The following is an 18,817-nucleotide window of genomic DNA, read 5'->3' as shown; positions in this document are numbered from 1 at the left end:
GAGGGGCGCGTCGAGCGGGGCTCTGCCGGCCCAGGGCTGCCTGCTTGGCCTCCTTCACCTTGCCTGGCCAGAGTGGTTTGTTGTTTTTCCCTCAACACCCATTGCTCCTCTGAGAAGCCCCTTCCACCTGTCCCACGGCTCTGGTTTCTAGCTCTGAAATTGTCACGGCAAGAGCTGTGGTTATGTACGCAGTTTTATTCCCCATTTTTTTTTCTTTTTAATCTGTAAATGGAGTGAGATATTATCCCACATATTATCTTGTAAAAAGACTTTGGATTTGTTAGATGAAAAAAAAAATTCAAAGCATTACTGTAATTTCTGTTTATCCCCAGGTATGCTTTAAAATTTGGAACAGGAGACACGTTTCTTTCGTTACTTTTAATATACATTATTTGAAATACATTACTTGAAAGAGGCTTGTTTGCTGACCATCAAAAAACTGAATCACATTGCAAGTACTATAGGGTATGAAAATGAAAATACTGGTACAAAACTGAGTCCCACAAGTTGAAAGCTAATGAAGAAGCAGCTGAAGTTATTGTGCCTCTGAGTAAGAGCATCTCGGCTGTTCTTGAAGTCTCTAAAGAGGAGACATAACAGCTGTCATTGACTTGTGCTTATCTGCCCAAGCTTTGTCAATGTGGCGTAAAAGTACTTTGTCAATACTAATTTAAAATCTAAGCACGCGCAGTACTTGAAAAATAGTTTATGGGTTGGATTTGCTGTTGTTCACACCTTAAGAGTATTTTTGTTTTGGAAGATGCGAAAGTTCAGCACTTTTTTTTTTAATTGAAGCTTACAAAAGGGGTATATATTACATTGAAGTTTTCAAGGCATGTGTAGGCAACATTTCTCTTACCTCAGATATTCCTTCCTGAGGTGAAGAAGAGAGGGATGCAAGGAGTGGTTAAAATGAGCAGGAAGGATTGAATACAGGCAATGCAGGTTATGCCTGTAGAAGATAAAGTGTATTTTAAAATCCAGGACCCAGCTTCTTATCTAAATTACTCCTGTACCTGGAGTTTATGAAGTTATGTCTCTGTAGAGTATACCTAAACTAGTTATCTCCATGCTTTCAGCATGGATTCAGGGCAGAATAGCTTCGGCTGTGCTGTCCTGGAACATACAGAAGTGATAGCTCTGCTGCTGTTGAACACGACTTTTGTCCCTAAATCCCTTTCATGGTTCTTTAAAAATGAAGTTTATTAGTGCCTTATCATCTAAGTGTGCTTCTTGATCCTGATACATGGGTAAAACATTTGCTTGACCTCCAGGTCGTATTTGTTACCTGCTTATTTCTTTATAGTAGTTAGTTTAGTTAGTCTGTTAGTAATTGGCACCCAAGCTAAAATATGTATGTCTTTTTGTGTTATAACAATTCTCAGTAAAACATCTTGGATTTTTTTTTTTTAACATAGTCCAGTTGACAGTGTAGAGCAGAGTTGTTCTTTGCTTTCTATTTTTATTTTTCTTTGAGCATAAACCAATCCTAAATCAGGAACAACATGTGTTAAATGTACACGGTACCCATATACTTCAAAATTTTTTTCCCCAATATCGATTGGTTGCCTAGAAACCCAGAGCTTGTTTGACAACATGGTGTAAAGTCATCTGGGAATTTAAAACATTACAAATGCAGTGAATGAGGAGCTCTGCCTGCTTGGTGGCATTAGTGGGTATGAAGTGCAAGGATTTGATTAAGATAGAGTTTCAATCTCAATATTTCTATGTGCTTTAATGGTAGTATTTATAATTACAGCTTACAAAGTCCTTGCTATCAGAAAACTTGGAAAAATATGTGGCCAGTTGGATTTTAAGAATTTACTTGTGAAAAAATTATGCATATTTGCTTTCTTGAATAAAAGAAAGCAATTTCTATCCAAATTGTGATGTGCTAACGAACTGTAAAAACATTGATACCCATCTTGCCTGTTGAACTACCACTTATCTCTCAGATTTGTGAATACTTTAGCAGGAGAAGGTCTGAAATGAGATATTTGTTTCAAATATGATTCTGTTGTATGTTCAAGGAAATAATTTTGAACCTCAGAAGTTTTTGAGAAAGGTTCAAGGCATTGTTTTATTTGGTATCTTTTAATAGCTTAGCAAAGTTGGATGGCTCAAAAATGTCTCTGGAGTAATGTTGCAAAACAGAACATTAATCAGTGAGTTCGACTCACTGCAGAGACCTCTGTGGGGCTTGGTTGTGGTGACCACAGTGATGCAGCTGTATAACCCTAATAAATCTGTACTGGATTCAAACTGGTTTGGTGGAGTGACACTACTCCCTTCTGACTGAGATTAATCATAGGAGAGACAGCTGTGAGTTCAAATCTGACATCTTCCTGGTGTCAGGTATTTTAACATGGTGATAATTGTTCAAATCTGTGAGCAGATATTATGAGTGGCCATGTGATGTATTCCCTGAATCCTTCCTTGATTGAAATGTTGCGTCTAGGTGTGCGGAATATGCATATTTCTTCATTCTGTGAAGATGTGACTCCTAATGGCTTTTCTTTCTTAGAAATAGGCTAAGGACATTTGCTGCCAGGCCTGGGGAATGTTCTGAAACTGTAAATGCTGGAATTAAAAGTCTGTATTTGACGCCTGCTCTAAAACGGAAACCAAGGGTGTGCATTGAGAGGTGAGTATGTCTTTAGGAGTAAGAGCGGACGACCCCTTGCAGACTCTAAGCTGTCTTTTGACTGCTTACAGTAATTATGTTCATATTTTGAAGATTTCTATGTCAAATGTTCTGAGTTGAAAAGATTTGCTTTCCTGGCCTGCTTCGTGATCCTGTATTCACCTTCTAATATTTACTGTCATGATTGTCCTTTGCCTCCTTTTCTAAGTTCATATGAAATATGTAGCTTTTCCAAGTCATGTGAAGCCTACAGCAACTCCTTTGGATGTCATGGGCAGTGTTGTTCTTTGAGAATAAAAATTGTTGGTTTATTACTTCAATAAAAACCAATTTGGAATTAAACTTTGTATTTTTCTCTTGATTCTTGGTTTTTATTTTGTATAGCGAGGCTGAGGATAGTGGAGTGGGATGAGGGGGGAGGAATAAGGGACTGTTGCATATTTGCTGAAAGGTAAATGTTTCCCTTCCTGTTTAACAATGAAAGGGCACTTTCAATATAATCCTGAATTTTCTTTTTGAAAATTAGCTACATTTTTACAAAGAACCCCATCTAAGAATATTTTACCGGAAAGATTAATTAATTTTCTTTGTTTTATTCATTTGGTAGCTTCCTGTGTAAGATTTCTCTGTTTTGCATTGGATGGCCAGTTCAATGCCTTTATGCTGTTAGTCTGGTGTGAAAGATGAGAGAAAAAAAAGGAAAAAAAATCCTTTCAGCTTCCTTCAAAGAAAGAATAATATGGTTGTGAAAACTGCTGTTGAGAATTCTCGATCAAGTGTATTATTTTATTTAATTTGCATATTTTTAAGGGATCACTTCTAAATTCTTTCTGGAAAAAATGCACTACTTTGGGCTTTCAGTTTATGGGTTATTTTGCATAATAACCGTGCAGATTTTGGCATGTTGCAAGTTTTGGCACATTGCCTCAATGTTATTACAGCTAAGATTCCGAGGTTTAATACAAACATTGGAGTATTGGCATTATCGTGCTACCCTTGACAGCCCTGTGCTTTTGGAATAAAGTATTATAAATCAACAACTGTTGTAAATGACACAGTAGTAAAAGGATGAGGCACAGCTGGGGCACTGACTTTCACAGCACCTTGTATTTTCAGTGGTGATTTTGATGTGACCATACTCTAGGCTCCAAAAAATTAGAGTATAAAATGCATGTATTTTAAATTCTGTGCAGTTATGAGGTGCTACTTGAAGGGTATGAGGTTTCTGTCTGTTAATGATAAAATCATGGTGGCTTATCTCCAGGGTATCTTGAGCTTATCATGCTTAGACTGCCACTTGCATTTCAGGCAGCCTTCCAGATGCACAGAAACCTTAATGATCTCAAGATGCCACTTGGCTCTTATGTGAAAGTTCATGTTTTTCTGGTGAAAACTGCATGAGAACTCCGAGCACATGCTGTTTGAAGATTATGATGAAGTAGAGCATGATCTTACTGTTTGACTGGGACATTTCTGTCCTGTTGCATCCTGAGAGCTGAGGCCACAGTCAGGAGGAGAGATATCTGGAGCTTTGGCAAATACTGGTGGTTGTGGACTAAATGTTAAAATCGCGGTACCAGCAGTAAGAAACTGAGATTGAATGGGGTAGTGTCATGTCAAACTGGGTTAAAGTTAATAAAGTTAGTGAAAATGCAGACCAGTAACTTTTCATGTAATTGTTCTGTGCCACTTCAAAAAGTTGTGATGAATGGTTTTACGCAAATGCCATATACAAGAGAGTGAAATCAGAACCCAAACTCTGGGTTAACTCTTCAGGTGATTTTTGATTTGTGTGTTTACAAGCTGATAGTTTCCTCCTCTTTTGTTTTGCTCTGGTTTCAATTTAAAATTCTTTGCCTGTGTAATTTCTGGAATTTGCAGGCAAGTCTAACAGTGTTCTTCTTTCTCCTGTTTTCCAGCATGCCATCAGAAATGCTGCTGAAGATATTTTCATATTTGGATGCTATGTCCCTGTTGTCTGTCGGTTGTGTGAATAAACTCTTCTATGATCTGGCTAATGACAAGTAAGGAAGAGGGAGGGTATAGGTGTTGGTCTCAGTCAGGCAGCTGTTGAGTTACCTGAGTTATGAGTCTTTTTAATTTAGTTTCTCTGATGCCAGAGCACTGATGCATGAACCTACGAGCAATTACTCTGCTGCAAATATACTTCATAGCCCGCAGTACAATGTATTATATGGAATTCTAGCTGTGCAAGCCCTGTTGTTTAGTGGGAGTTATGAAGTGAAAACTAAATACAGTGCTTTGAAATGTTGCTATTTGCATTTGTTTTGTTGTAAAATTTGCATATATTTGTTTGTATTCACATGCACCTGCACAAGCTTTTTGAACTGGGCAGTCCTTAGTGATATGTAGCCAGTGGCTTTCATAATTTTAAAGTCCTACTTATTAGGTCTTTCATCAGGTTTTTGCGAAGGGATTGATTTAATCAAATGATCCACTAGTAGGTTTTATCTGTTGCTCTTTCTGTCAAATTTTGGTGACTTCTACATGAAAACAAAGAGACGAACATAAATACCAACACATTTTTTGTAAGCGATTGCTTACACAGAGTTCACGAATGGCTCCTACCAGTATCATGATAATTTTGTGAAAGGATAGAGAGGAGAGACCTGAGTTGGTACATGATAATTGGGATGTCTGGGTATCCTTTTTTTCCTAGGATTCTGCTGCATTAGTGTTGTTTGAGTGAGAAAATGTCTTCCTGTATAGGAAGTTGCTGTGTCTGGTATGAATCCATTTCTCCCTTATTTGCTGAAACTTGTGCAGGGAATTGGTTTACATTGGCATTGACACCTTTAGAACTGATTAATCTAAAGGGAAGACTGTAATCCAGATTTATGTTTTGAAGCTGTCAGCAGGTAAGCATGGATAAAAATTGCATAGTTGACAAATTATGTATCTTAGTATGTGTTTTCCACTTCAGGATAGTAAGATAGGATAAAACCATTGTGGCTCTAAAGGAAAGGATGATTCATCTGTCTCCATCTCAACAATGTCTGTTTCCATTTTCTGATCTTGACAGAGATTACTGTATGTGCACAAATGGAATTTGGGGAAGAGCTACTTCCTTTATCTAGGAGATTGACTGGTTCAGTGGGACCAGGTCATTTTCCTGCTGGATTTTCATGAACCTTTTTGAGACCTCAAATCTTGTTCTGAATTACCAGATGTTTTAATTGAAGTCCCTGCATATTTCTCTGACAAATCTGATCTTGTAAACACAAGGCAGAGTATCTATTTTAGGTTTTTTCTTCTGTCCTGGATGTACAGAGTGCTGTCCTTTGTGCAACAGGACCATCAGTTTTTCATTATGATGTGTCTGTGCTGCCTAATGCAGTGCTTTGTCTTTGGGCTCTTCAAGTTATGTCTGCGCTTGAACAGTTCCTTGGCGTTGATGACTTCCAGTATAACTGTTCAAGACAAGGAAATGTTTCTGAGCCCCCTTTCTGCACTCTCCTTGCCCCATATGTTGTTTTTCCAGCCTTCTTGTCATGCCTTGTGGGAAGCTCACATAGATGATCTGTCTGAAAGCCTGTGGATTTTCATCACCTGCAGATTGTGCATGCGTAAGAAGTGAGAAACCAGAGCACGGGGGAAGAATCTTTTTGCTCTTGTGGTCAGTTGATGATTGATGACGAACTGTGTCTGATTCTGGCGTTTGGATTAGCAGTAAGAGCTTTGTTTGGCTTGTAGTAACATCCAATAAGAGGCCTTGAGATTAAGTTCACATTTTGAGGCAAAAAGTGCATGTATTCTGCTGTGAAAGAGGCAAACCTGTACTTCCCGGTTGGATACCTTTTTGATTTATCTGCCCTGACTTCTTCAGAAGTTGAGACTGAAGGGGCAGTGATACTTTCCTAAACACTTGTAATTCCAAGTCGTTCTTTTTCTCCTCTGCCTCCCTGCCCTAACTGAATTTTAGAGCTTCTTGAACTGATTTCTCATCTCCTTGCACAACACTTATTTGGAAAAGGAAGAAGCAACATGTAGCTGCGAGTGAGGACAAGTCTGCTAGGTATTGGTGACAAATCTGTCTTCTGTCACCTATATTGCCTGAACCTGAACCTTCAAAATGCAGGAAATGCCTACTACTAAGCTCTGTCTTTTCAGCATCATGTAGTCAGATGTGGAGTATCTCTCCCTGTGAAAGAAAGGATGTCTCTCTTGGAAAGGGGTTTCTAGTTAACAGGAGAGTGTTATAAGGATATCTTACTGGGCTATTTAAACTGGTTAAGACCAGTGAGATGATACACAGCTCAGTTTCCCCTGATGATGATATGTCAAGGACATCTCTCCTCTGTTTTCATTACCCCACAATCCTAAACTGCTTTGGAATTAAATAAAAATTTTCTCCCTCTATTGGAAATGTTTTATACTATGTAATAACCTGGTTGCTTTTTCTGGTCTTAAAATAGAAGTATCTTAAATCTTTGTTTTACTTGTGGAATTGTTCTTTATGTTCCCCTGCCCCGATTTCGTAGAAGCGAAAGTCAGGTGGTCATGTTGACTGTGAACCCACCTTTACCAGTCATGGAAGCTCATTGGTTTGTGTTTTAAACAGCTTTGTCTCAAAAAATGACAGTGGAGCATTCTGTATATATCTGTACAGCAGCAGGCTGGAAAGTTTTTTCAAAATTCCTTAGTATGTTTGCATCAATAACCAGATGCAAGCCTCTCAGCATGTAGGGGCTTATTCTTAGCTGATAAATTGAGAATGGTTTTGATGGGTAGGAGGCAGTGTGGGATGGATTCAGTCCTTGAATGCTTTAATACTTCAAGGAGAGGGAAAATGCATTACAAACCGTATTAATGTAAGTTTGCCTGGGGATAAGTGAGGGCTGGTAAAGGTAATCTTGCTGATAAATGGTAGAAAATGTCTCTTGAGAATTTGTTTCTCTTGCTATTAATTTTCTTTAGTGCAGTTATGTAAACTGTGTGTCTAGTACTTCAGAATTAGAAAACTTATTGGAAACCTTTATTCACAGATTGTTGTTTAAATTCTTGTAACTTCTTGTACTCAATATTCCATGAACTGTTCTAGAGATACTGGGATATGAGGGGCGGAAATGTGACCTCATAGTTTTCCTTACATGGAAGAGCTGAAGCCATTATTTCTGTCACATGTTTCTTTGTCTTCAGAAGGTCATGTCTTCTGTCAGGTTTTCCAAAGAGAATGCAGAAGGGATTGAAGTGACACTGGTACCACCAAACATAGGTGATTCTAATTGTCCTCCTCCACCCCACTTTCAGTTGTGTGAGAAACTTGAGGGGTACAAGTTATCTTTGTTGAGTAAGAGTTGTTAAACCACTTTTTCCACTAGCTGATTTTGTGTGAGAAGGATGCATTGTTTTGGGGAGGAATTTTCAAAAGTAACTGCTTAACCCTTATCAGTTCTCACTTCACTTGCTGAGTCTGAGCTTTGTCCTGGATCCCATATTTTCAGGAAAACAGACAAGACTTACCTTTTCATAATTTCCTTATGATAGCTTTATCTCAGATCTGTTTGTTTTGTTGTTGTTTGTGTTATCATTTTTTTTTATTTTTAAATCTGCTCAGTGACTATCTGTGAAGGAAGTAGCAGCGTAAGGGGAAGGAAGGCTTTTTAAAAACCACATGCTCTGGTGTGCTATTGAGAGATATAAAACAGTGGGAAGTTCTCAATATCCAATTAGTCTACTTTCTAGAGCACTAGTCAAACATTTTCTGTGTATGTAATTGAGATGTTTATCAACCTGATTGAAGTATCGTAAGACTTAACTGAATAACTTTTTCTCCCCCCCCCCTATGGTAGAGCAGAAAGTTTTAAGTGGATTTCATTTGGTATGTATAATCTAGAACAAGAAATATGTTCTGGGATTCCACAGTCTTTTAGATAGCCTAGTAAGCCCATGAGAAATGCTGACATCTAGCATCCTTGGATTCCTGAGCCTTCATGTTTGCACCATGGAAACTGACCTTACGTGGGCTTTTGGAAGGTCAAAATGGGGAAAAATGTGCAACCGTGCCCTTGTATTTTCTTAACTCATAGCTAGGAGGCTCCAGTTACTGCTCTTCTAGAAACTTAGATTTAGATCAAATGTAGTTTGCTGATAATCTGGGACTTCATATTTTTCTGCTAACATTATGCTCAAGCATAGCTGAAATGTGAGTACAAAAAATTGACTATTCTTGAAATTTATGTGGTTTTCCTCTTTATTCTATTTTTATTTTCAGTGGAATTTGGCTGAAAATCTATTCCAGTTGTTTGCAGCCAAAATGGACAACTTGGAAAATGAAGTCTGAACAAACAGAAGCTGTTCCCTTGGGCTGTGCTGCTCTACATGATAAAAAGCCTGGATACTGGAAAAAAGAATACATCTTGAAACAAACAGCTGCTGTCAAAACTAGAGTAATGCGACTTGCTAAAGCTCTAGATCCTTATACAGGTCTTCCGTGTAAAAACAAAGTAGCTATGAAGTAAGCAATTCCTTGTCACAGAAGTGGTTTACTCAAGAACAGTGTACAGAATATTAATGGCTTTGGAAATGCTGGGGAGGGGGTATGGAAATAGAGTTATAACATGAGTATCGTGAGAAGATATGATAGCCTATAAGTGACTGAGCCTGAGAAACTACTTAAGTAGCAGCTAGTAGAAATTTGAAAATTCTCTTGCAAGCATAGTTTAAGTTTTGCGATTTTTTTTAATTTTTTTTTTTAATATCCCTCTCCCCTCTCAATTCCTAAATAAAAGACTCTCTGGCTTGAGCTGGATAATTGTTCTAAAGGACAAAAATGGAAAAGAACATGTAACGGAGAAGGCAAACCTGTCATTTAAGCACACATCTGTTACCATACTTTGGTATAGTACAAACTGGCCGTGCTTAGACGTCGTGTCAACCCTAAAACTATTTGGAGTTACACCGTTGCTTCTTGACCAAAACATGCCTCCCAACAAGAATGGGTGAGTTTTAACATAGGATTTTTGAGGTGTTTTTTGGTGTAACTGATTGATAACATATTTGTAGGAGCTATCTGACCTTGGTTTGGCTCAGCAAGTTAGTTCTTTGTTAGAAAGCCTGTCTGTAGCGTTTCTTCCAAAGCCTATGTTCTTCTCTTCATTAGTAGAACTTTTTAAGAAGAAACAGTATAATCTAACAAGCGATGACATTAATTCATAGGTTAATGTAGCTACTGGGATGTGATATACGGACTGATAGCTCCTACCTTGGAAAGCTGAATCTAAGGCATAGAGACAAATGGGTGTGAAAGAAACATGTAAATCTAGGAGAATTTAATGTGAGACGTTTAGCTTGGAACAGTTTGTCAATATTTATATGACTACAGTCAGGTAATATATGTTAACATTTATTTTCCATGTGATAGGTATGTGAATTTAGGGAATTTGATGTGTAACTGTGAGTACAATCTAAGTACATGCATTTAAAAAAACAGTCCACATCTTATCTGTTATTTTGTAGCTTAAGCTGTACAATGCTTTTCTGAAATTATATTCTGAGAAAAGATATTTAAATGAAAAGTATCTATTTGTTTGCTGTCAAGGAGTTTTGCACATGTTTGGGTCTGTGTGTATTGTATGTGCAGTATCAGCTACATGCTTCTTACACAAAGCTCTTAGCCATATGAGTTCTGAAAAGAGAGAATTGTTCACCTACAAAAAAACCTGGTTCCTCAAGCAGAAGCAAAGTATTTGCTTAAGAAATAAATAAATCAAGAGAAGCCTTTTGTATAAAGTCAGCTGAACAAGTCTTGCAGTCAAATTATGTGGGAAATATAGTTGATTTACCAATATGATGATTCATAGGTAGAAAATAGTAAAAGAAAACTTGCAGGCAGTTGGTGTGTTTATTTCACAGAATAAGTTTTTGGAGCTTGTGAATGTACATGAATATAATGGTTTCACCAATATCAGAATGTCAGTGTTAAGACTATAAGGAGCTGTTGCAGGGACTTTGGGAATGTTCCTGTATTGATATGAGCCTGATTGACTTAGAGATGGGAAGTGTTGATGTTGATTAGGAAGAAATTCTTTACTGTGAGGGTGGTGAGACACTGGAAGAGATTGCCCAGGGTTGGATGCCCCAACCCTGGCAGTGTTCAAAGCCAGGCTGAATAAGGCCTTGAGTGACCTGGTCTAGTGGGAGGTGTCCTTGCCCATGGCAGAGGGCTTGGGACTAAATGATCTTTAAGGACCATTCCAATACCTTAACATTCTGTCTGTGACTCTGTGATGTCCTGTCACTGCTGCAAATATTACAGTTTAAAGTAATGTGATGAAATTCCTCTTGGTTGCTGTCTTCCCAGCAGTGTGTGGTAGGTGATACTACAGTGATTCTAATGGTAAATCTAGGAACTGTTTTGAATATAATAAGAGCCCAAGTCTGCAAAGGGTTTTAGAAAACTTCTCTCTCCATTCTGAATAGGTAACACAGACTCTGCTTTCTGGTCTTTTTTTTTAGTGCATTATTAGTTAATAACAATATCTGTGAAGTCTGAACTTTAGTTAAAGGGTGTTATGGATTTTATATGAAATGAAGACATATAAAGATATGTAAAATATCTTTAATTACAGGTAGAAAAAATTGCTTAAAAAGAAAATCTTGCTCTAACAGAAGCTTTTAATTTATTATATGTACAGTTTGATCCTTTCCTTTGGATTTTGCTTCTGTGGAGGAAGAATTTGCATTAGCAGCTTGCTTCATACTGACAAAACTTCAGTGATTCCATTTAGTACCATCATAGTATTAAAAACAAATGATGAAGTAATTCTGTGGGTATTTTGAAAAACTGGGCAAGCACATAAGTTTTTCTTCTTTTTTAAGAGTATAGTACAACTTCTTATGGTGTTTTTGTTTCTTTTCTTGTTAGGGATTCAGATCCTGCTAATACACTGTAGTCGTTCAAACATATAGTTTATGACTGTGCATGCTGAAACTATTTCCATTGCATGCTGTTGGTCAGGTTTCAGAGTTAAAAATGAAATTGGGCTGAACTGTAACATAAATAAGGAGACATAACCTTTTTGCTACATTTATGTTCTGTTCAAAGACCTCGACGACTTTCCTTAATTGCTGAATACCATCTTGCTAACCTGACTGAAAGCAGTGTAGCAGTTGGTGCTGATGGCCTTGTTCAGCTCTTCAGTGTGAATCCAGGACTCTTAATAGGAATTTGGAAGGTAAGATAACATTACATTTTGTTTCAGTATTTTATTATGACTTGAAGGAACATATTTTTTTGCCTTGTAGTTTGGGATTTGGGGACATTTCGAGGGTTTTTTAATCTTCTTCTTTTTTTTTTTCCTTTGGATTTTGGAAGATCTTGTCTAACCTAGTAACAACAAAATGGAGGTAGGGACAGCTAGTTGATGATTTATTGTATTCTAAAGAGCTGTCTGTACTTTTAAAAAAAATCCATCTCTAATCATCATTAGAGGTATCATACATTATTAGATACCGTGTTCGGTTTTATTTATGTTGCAGTCTTCACATGCCAAAGTTTGATATCCTGGAGTTATTTTAAATAGAATAGTTTGAGGAGGGATGTGCTTCTTCCCCTGATTCATGCCATGCCCTGTCCACATCACTCAAAGTGATGAGTCCCCACAAGGCAACTTAGCTTTAATCTACATCAACAGGTATCCTGCGCCAGCAGTAGAAATGCTGTAAATCATGCCCTTTTGGGGGTATTAAAGTCTTGGTATTGAGGGTCTAATTTAAGCAGTTAGTCTCTATAGGCTGTGTGTAGAGATGAATGTCTTCAGAGAGCAGTGCACAACATATGAAGTAGACTTGTACACGAAAGGAATCTGTATCTCTGCAGAGAATACTCTGGGACCTTGGTGACTGTCTGAAGTTACATTGGGCTAGGTGCTGTGAAAGCCTATCTCAGGGGTTCTGCTCTTGGTCTGATTTCAGAGGTGGCAGCCCTTTCTTCCTCCCTCAGCCATATTACTGATGTAGATCTATGTTACTTGACACTGGCAAGAAACTTCCCTCAGGGAGCCCGTGAGCAGTTGCTCAAAGCTGCTCAAAGCTAATTTCCAGCTGGAATTGTGCTGCCTCAAATGTGCACAATCACCAGAGGCATTTAAAAAACCACGGAAGGAATATTTCTTAAGAGTGAAAGTCCATTTCCTAAAACAATTGAGACTGGATGACCTGCATAAACCTATTACAGGTTGTCTTAATCTGTGAAGAACTCCAATAAATGAAAAACAATTTCTTTTGTGTCTTCAGAAATTTACTAGGTTGTTGGCCCTATAGTCTTGCTAGTGCACTGCCCCCTCCCATGCTTGGAAAGATAACTCTTTCAGCACCTGGAAATGGTTCAATCATAACCAAGTTCCACACAGTTGTTAAGCATCAAGTGCCTCACTGTAGGAGCTTTTCTGAACAGCAGTTCTTATTCTCTGTGTAGGCAGTTTACTGCAGATGGGTGTAGGAATTGGAAATGCCACATGTCTTGGCATTTTACGCATAGCTCAGCTGCATAGCAGAAACTGTTGATGATGGTAGTTTTGGCAACCAAGGACAGGTTGTGTGGGCCTTCTGACATTTGGATTGAGAAAGAGTGAGAGACTCTGTGACTGATAAATCTCTATTGTTATATCTTTTAGAGCTGTAATTTTGCACTACGAAACTACAGGAGTAGTTAAGAACCCAAAAGTTCAAACAGAGGATGTCATTTTTCTGGTAACCCAGAAATAAAAATATCTCTGGTAATCAGAGATTAAAAATAATAGTTGCCTACATTTCAGGACAGTGATAGACTGCTGGCTGTGAATAGTTTTACTATTGACTTATGTGTTTGCAAATGTAGGACTTAAAAAATGCATTTAAAAAAAAAAAAGAGCTGAAATCCTAGCATTCTGTATTCTTGGAGTAAATAGATACCTTTGTCTGTATTTAGCTCTCACATTGAGCTCTGATGTTTTCTTTGAGCTATGTTAGGCCAATAGAGAGTTATGTCTTAACATTTTCCCAGGGGTATGTAATCTGGTGAAGACACCTGAGGTTTTACTTTGAAATTTACCATTTCTGTTGAATAGTTCTGTATTCCTTAGTGATGTTAGCCCTCTTTGCAAATAATTCCTTACGTATGAAAATAAACTTGATGCTTAGCTATTCAGTAGCTGGGGTTAAGTCCTGTTTTAATTCTGTTTAGGTATCTATTTTAAAGTGGTAAGTAGAGGCTAGAGGAGTACAGTTCATGGTTTTCTTTCATAACTTTTGCCCTAATATAGCTAGTTTCCCTCTCTTCTCCCCCAATATACAAATACTGTAATCTTTAACATATATTCTATGCTCTTGTGAAAAGACACTAGCAGTTGTTGGAGTCCAAGTGTTAAAGCAAGCCGTTATTAACATTATTACAATAAAGGGCAGAGTAATAAGCAGCAGCATTTATCTATGAATTTTAATGCTCAGAAGGACTTTGTGGGGGAAAAAAAAGCGTTTCCAGATGAAAATACATCTACTTTAATTAACTTTTCAGGAGAAAAATGAAATTGCTTTTGTTATGGTGAGTCTTCATTATCATCAACTTCTTGAGAGGAGCATTCTGGGTTCTGCTACTGTGTAAGTTTGGTTTCTCCTTTGTGGTTAATAAAGATAACCTTTTGAATAAAGCTTTTGAGTTTTACAGTTAAAATTGGCTGCTGGTAAGAGGTTTATATTTAGGCAGTATTTAACTATTCTTGTTTAATATAAACAAGTTACAGTAACTATATACAAGACTGTAGAAGCATTTGCATACTAAAATGTTGCAGTTGTTATACGGCTGAGGAGATAATTTAGTTTTACAAGTGTGCTAGTACTTGCTGTATTGAGAAGGTTAGAAATGCACTGCCAATACTTCCTCCCTTTTCACAAGCAGTCTTTCTATTCCCTCTTTCAATCTGAAAGACATAGAAAAGAGAGAGACATTTTTGGAAGTAGGAAAGTAATCTTTAGCTGTGTAAGAGGGGAGAAAAAATTTCTGATAAACTGGTAAGGTGCCTGCATTTATCTTTCAGTCCTTTTGGGAAATTAGCTGGATTTCTAATGAGGTATTTGTATATATGTGTGTATTGCAGCATATAATATAATACAATACCTGTTTATACACTGTAAACTGTTTAAAAGGATGGAGTTTGTTAGCTTTACTACAATATTTGTGGAATTTATTTTCCCCTCAGCTTTCTATTCAGATACTGTTGTATCTACTGGTAGTCTTATGTGCCCACTGTAACTTAATGTGGCTCTCTTTAGCACAGAAGGTAAGATTTAACACCATCTCCCGTACTACCAAATAGAATCCTAAGTAGAAGGTGCTCAGTTGCCTCTGGCGTTTGGTCTCTTCAGGTCATTTGTGTGCAGTAGTTTTTCTTTTGGTTAGACACAGACAAAATTTTTCCAGTAATTGCTATTTCAGAGAAGTCTCTAGTTAGTGGACTTTTAGATTGGTACTTAAGCTGATGCTTTTTTTCTTTTTTGGCAACACGTCCATATTTTGGAGTTTAACAGATGCACCTTTTAAAGCTGACTACCATTATTTTCTGCCTTTGCTGAACAGCTGATTAGAAGTATTATGTACTGTAGAAGGTAGCTTAAAAGAAGTGTGATAAACTAGAGATGTTTGATTTCAGAACTCTCTAAAGATGATAGTCTAAGTGTAGGGCTGTGTATTATATCTCTTTTTAAGTCATTTCCCCCTGCTTAATCACATTGTTATTATTTTTTAAAGTCAATATGCCCCTCCACCTAATAAACCTGTATTGGATGATATTGACCCAGAATATGGACTACATGACTACAGTCTGCATCTGGAAATGCATGGTAGAAGCTGCACCTACCTGCATGGAACATTCAGGAACCTCTTCTGCAGAAAAGGTATAGTTGAAAGAATAGTAATGTCTGGTTTTAAAATAATCCCTGTTATTTCTTTCCCTCTTGTATCCAGTGTCTCTGTTTTAAGGGCAGAAACTGAAATGGATTTTTAAGAGCAAGCTGTCTTTCCATTCGTTTTGTCATTTCTTTATATCTGCATGGGGTGTTGTGTGGCATCATAAGTAAGCCTGCTCTGTGTGAACTCTGCCTGCTGTTAGGCTGACATGGTGTCAGGCCTGAGACACAAGTTCTGCAGATTGTCAGGGTGTTTTCGTTTGGTTCAGTGCTGTGTTAATAATGCAGTGGCACAGCTTTTGGTGCAGGTTGATGTTCCTTCATCTCAGATGCTATAAAGGAGAGACAGTTTGTCCTCATGCATTTTGGAGGCCTATTTCTGTAGAATTCTGCTCAAGTATACTTTAGGTGCATTGAAAGAGTAAATATTTAAATATGTTTGTAGAAGTTACTGTGAACTCTTAATACTTACAGGTTTTTAATCTCAGTCAATTTAAGGTTGTTCAGATTTCTCTGACATCCTTTCGTTGTGCAGTAAACAATTTCAGTGATTGTTTTGAACTTTGCTGCTTCTTTTGGTTTTCAGCATTTCCTTTCATAAGACACAATGGACCATTTGTGTTGTTTTTGTACAGCTCAACTTCATAATTGTACTATGGTTTTGCACATATATGGGCGATTTCTCCTTTGACTGAACTTCAGCACAGTCCTTCCTATAGCTACACGGCTGTCTTTTTGTCAGCAGATACAGATTAAAATATTAAAATAGAGCAATTAAAATTAAATACTGTAAGTTAATTATTGCTCCCCAGTATTTTTTGTGATAACTGCCCTACTGAGCCTCCTGTGGATTTCAGAAAATGCTAGTTTTGCAGACAGTAGAGGGCGATGTTGTCGGGCTCCAGTGCATTTACGGGGTTACAACAAATTTCCTGTGATTCGTTTTTGTTTTTCCTTTTGTGTTTGGTCACTCCAAAACCTATCATTTAGATTTCAACCTTGTGCACAGTGTGGAGTGTTGTAGTCCTTGAATCTGAAATATGTATGTTTTCAAATTCCATAAAAGCTGCAAGCTTGAAAAAAAGTAATACTTCTAAAGGCTAAAACTTCAGTGAAAGTCTATCCATATAGCAAGAAATCTCACCTGAAGTGTTGTGCAATACAGGAGTCCTCTTTATACCCTCAAAAGAAAATTCTTTTCTAAATTGACCAGGTGGTTGGGGTTTGTGTTTTGGTTTCTGGTTTTAATTTTTGAGGCAAATATCATATTTTGTTTTCTCAAATTAAAATTTTATGCTCCTAGCAATACAGTTGCACAAAAAGAAGCAGTATTGTGGCACACTTCACTTTTTTGCTGCTTAGAATCTACTTCCTTAAAAGATTATGCTGATGTTTATGCAAATGGTAGCAAATGTCTATGAGCTACAGTTGTGATGCCATCTCACTTTGCATGTTACAGAATCTGTTTTATGATCACTAGTGTTTTCTGAATTGTTTTGGTTTTGTGACCTTCAGCAGTGTGACAGCCACTAGAATCTGGTCTTATAGGACATCGGACATCTGAAGCCATGGTTCTGCAGACAAAAAGCTCATTTGTCATCTAGTCCCTTCCCCGTGCTTGCACAGTAATTACAATAATTTGACTTTCTACGAAAATGTTGTGAGGCAGTTTAGGGCTGTCTGCTTTCACGTATTTTCATTGTGATTTGTTGTTCATTTTGCTCTTTCTAGTAAACATGGTGTTTCTGAATGTGGCTGACAGTGTAGATTAGTCCAGGCTGGTTGTATTTGAGGATTTGTGCTTTGTTTGTAGGCTCCATTCTAATAATACCCTTTGTCCCATTCTCTGGGTGGACTCTGAAGCATAGAGGTTTCAGGCATACTGAGAAATCTTGCTATTTCTTAAAATTCTCTACCCGCTCCAGATTTATTTTAAATTATGGATGTGACATGCCAATGGCAGTTTCCACAACATGAGACACAGTTGTCAGGTATTATACTGGTGTTTTCCTTTTTATTGGTTTCCATTAGGAATCTGTGCATTCCTAGGTTACCAGAGAATACCCATTTGTATTCTGCAAAATAACTGATTTATATGTTTGAGTTTAGTTTTATTTTTGTCTGCTTTTTGTTAGTGCTTATTAATGTTGTGCTTCACCTTTCTGCTCTATTTTCAGTTCTTTTTTCAGAATTCTTACTATTAAATATAAAAAGTTATATCACACTTCATTAAACCAAGCAGATGGAGTATATATGGCTTCAGATTTTTTTTTCTGTTATTAATACTTGCATTGCAGTAACTAGCTGTTTTGTCACTTTGTTTTGGTTAGGTTTTAGCATTTTATTTTATGCTCCCTTTCATGTAAACAGCATTGGTAATACGGTCTTTTTAACAGATACTGTAGAGTGAATATGCTAAATACTTTAAAATTGAATTGAAAATATGTAGAAAACTTCCCTTGTTTTCAGGAAGCTATGACAGGCTTTTCATATGATGGGCCATGAATCTGGCTTCTTAATAAACATTCTTGAAATATATTTCTCTAGGTTTTCAACCTTTAAGAAAAGCTTTGTAGCCACATGGTAGTTTAAGCTTTGGCTTTTCAGTGTTATTTCTTGTTGATGTAAATTGATGTGTTGTGCTTGCAAAATATAAGGGGTGATTTTTGTTTGTTTAGAGAGCTGTTAAGATTTGTTTGTAAAATTTCATATCATGTATTTGAAATGTTTTGCTTGACCTTGGAGATTGATATGCAAGTTTAAATGACCATTGCAGTGTGGTAAGGCTGGTTGTTGGCACCAGAAGTAGTGTTAAGCACAGCCTTTCCTCTGAAAATGCCAATCATATTACAATTTGCACTGAAGGCTTGGTTAGCAAAACAAACTTCCTTGGCTTTTAGCTAAAATAAGTGCCTTGGAACTATTTGGCTGTTTGCTTCTTTCCCCTGAGGTTTGTCTACATGATACATGTTCTTTTTATTGGTATTACCTTTATCTGAAAATTTTTGTTCCCTATTTCTTATTTTGCTACTTTGCTGCTATATATGTCTTGCATAAAGCCTGGACTGTAGGTATTATAAGGGGGCAATGAAACAAAGTATAGATCAGGCTGAAGAAAGCCCTGTCCAGTTTGCTTCTTCTGTGTTTCTCTTGGTATGTTTAACATAGCTTGTTCTGCCCCTTAATTTCTTTTTCTCTTCTGACTGGGGTGAGGAAGAGGAGATTTTAGTACTTAGCCTTCAGCTTCTTGCTCATTTCTAGGCAGACTTT

General features: G+C 37.3%; 1 protein-coding gene across 8 annotated transcripts in view; it reads left to right on the top strand.

The window, feature by feature from the left end:
* Positions 1–18,817, top strand: part of FBXO15 (F-box protein 15) — a 93,881-nt gene that overhangs the window by 1,247 nt on the left and 73,817 nt on the right. For 5 of the 8 annotated variants that reach the window (XM_064658059.1, XM_064658036.1, XM_064658094.1 and 2 more), the window contains exons 2-8: positions 2,525–2,644; positions 4,564–4,668; positions 8,880–9,122; positions 9,397–9,606; positions 11,712–11,841; positions 14,160–14,242; positions 15,390–15,535. In XM_064658059.1, coding sequence (XP_064514129.1) covers positions 2,525–2,644; positions 4,564–4,668; positions 8,880–9,122; positions 9,397–9,606; positions 11,712–11,841; positions 14,160–14,242; positions 15,390–15,535 — 1,037 coding nt within the window. Of the gene's footprint in view, positions 1–7; positions 185–204; positions 333–2,524; positions 2,645–4,563; positions 4,669–8,879; positions 9,123–9,396; positions 9,607–11,711; positions 11,842–14,159; positions 14,243–15,389; positions 15,536–18,817 lie in introns of those variants that run through there. The other 3 variants (XM_064658069.1, XM_064658077.1, XM_064658050.1) reach the window with 3 other exon arrangements.

The sequence above is a fragment of the Pseudopipra pipra genome, chromosome 1 (genome assembly GCF_036250125.1).
Source record: "Pseudopipra pipra isolate bDixPip1 chromosome 1, bDixPip1.hap1, whole genome shotgun sequence".
Lineage (NCBI taxonomy): Eukaryota > Metazoa > Chordata > Aves > Passeriformes > Pipridae > Pseudopipra > Pseudopipra pipra.
This window is presented reverse-complemented; position numbering and strand designations above follow the sequence as displayed.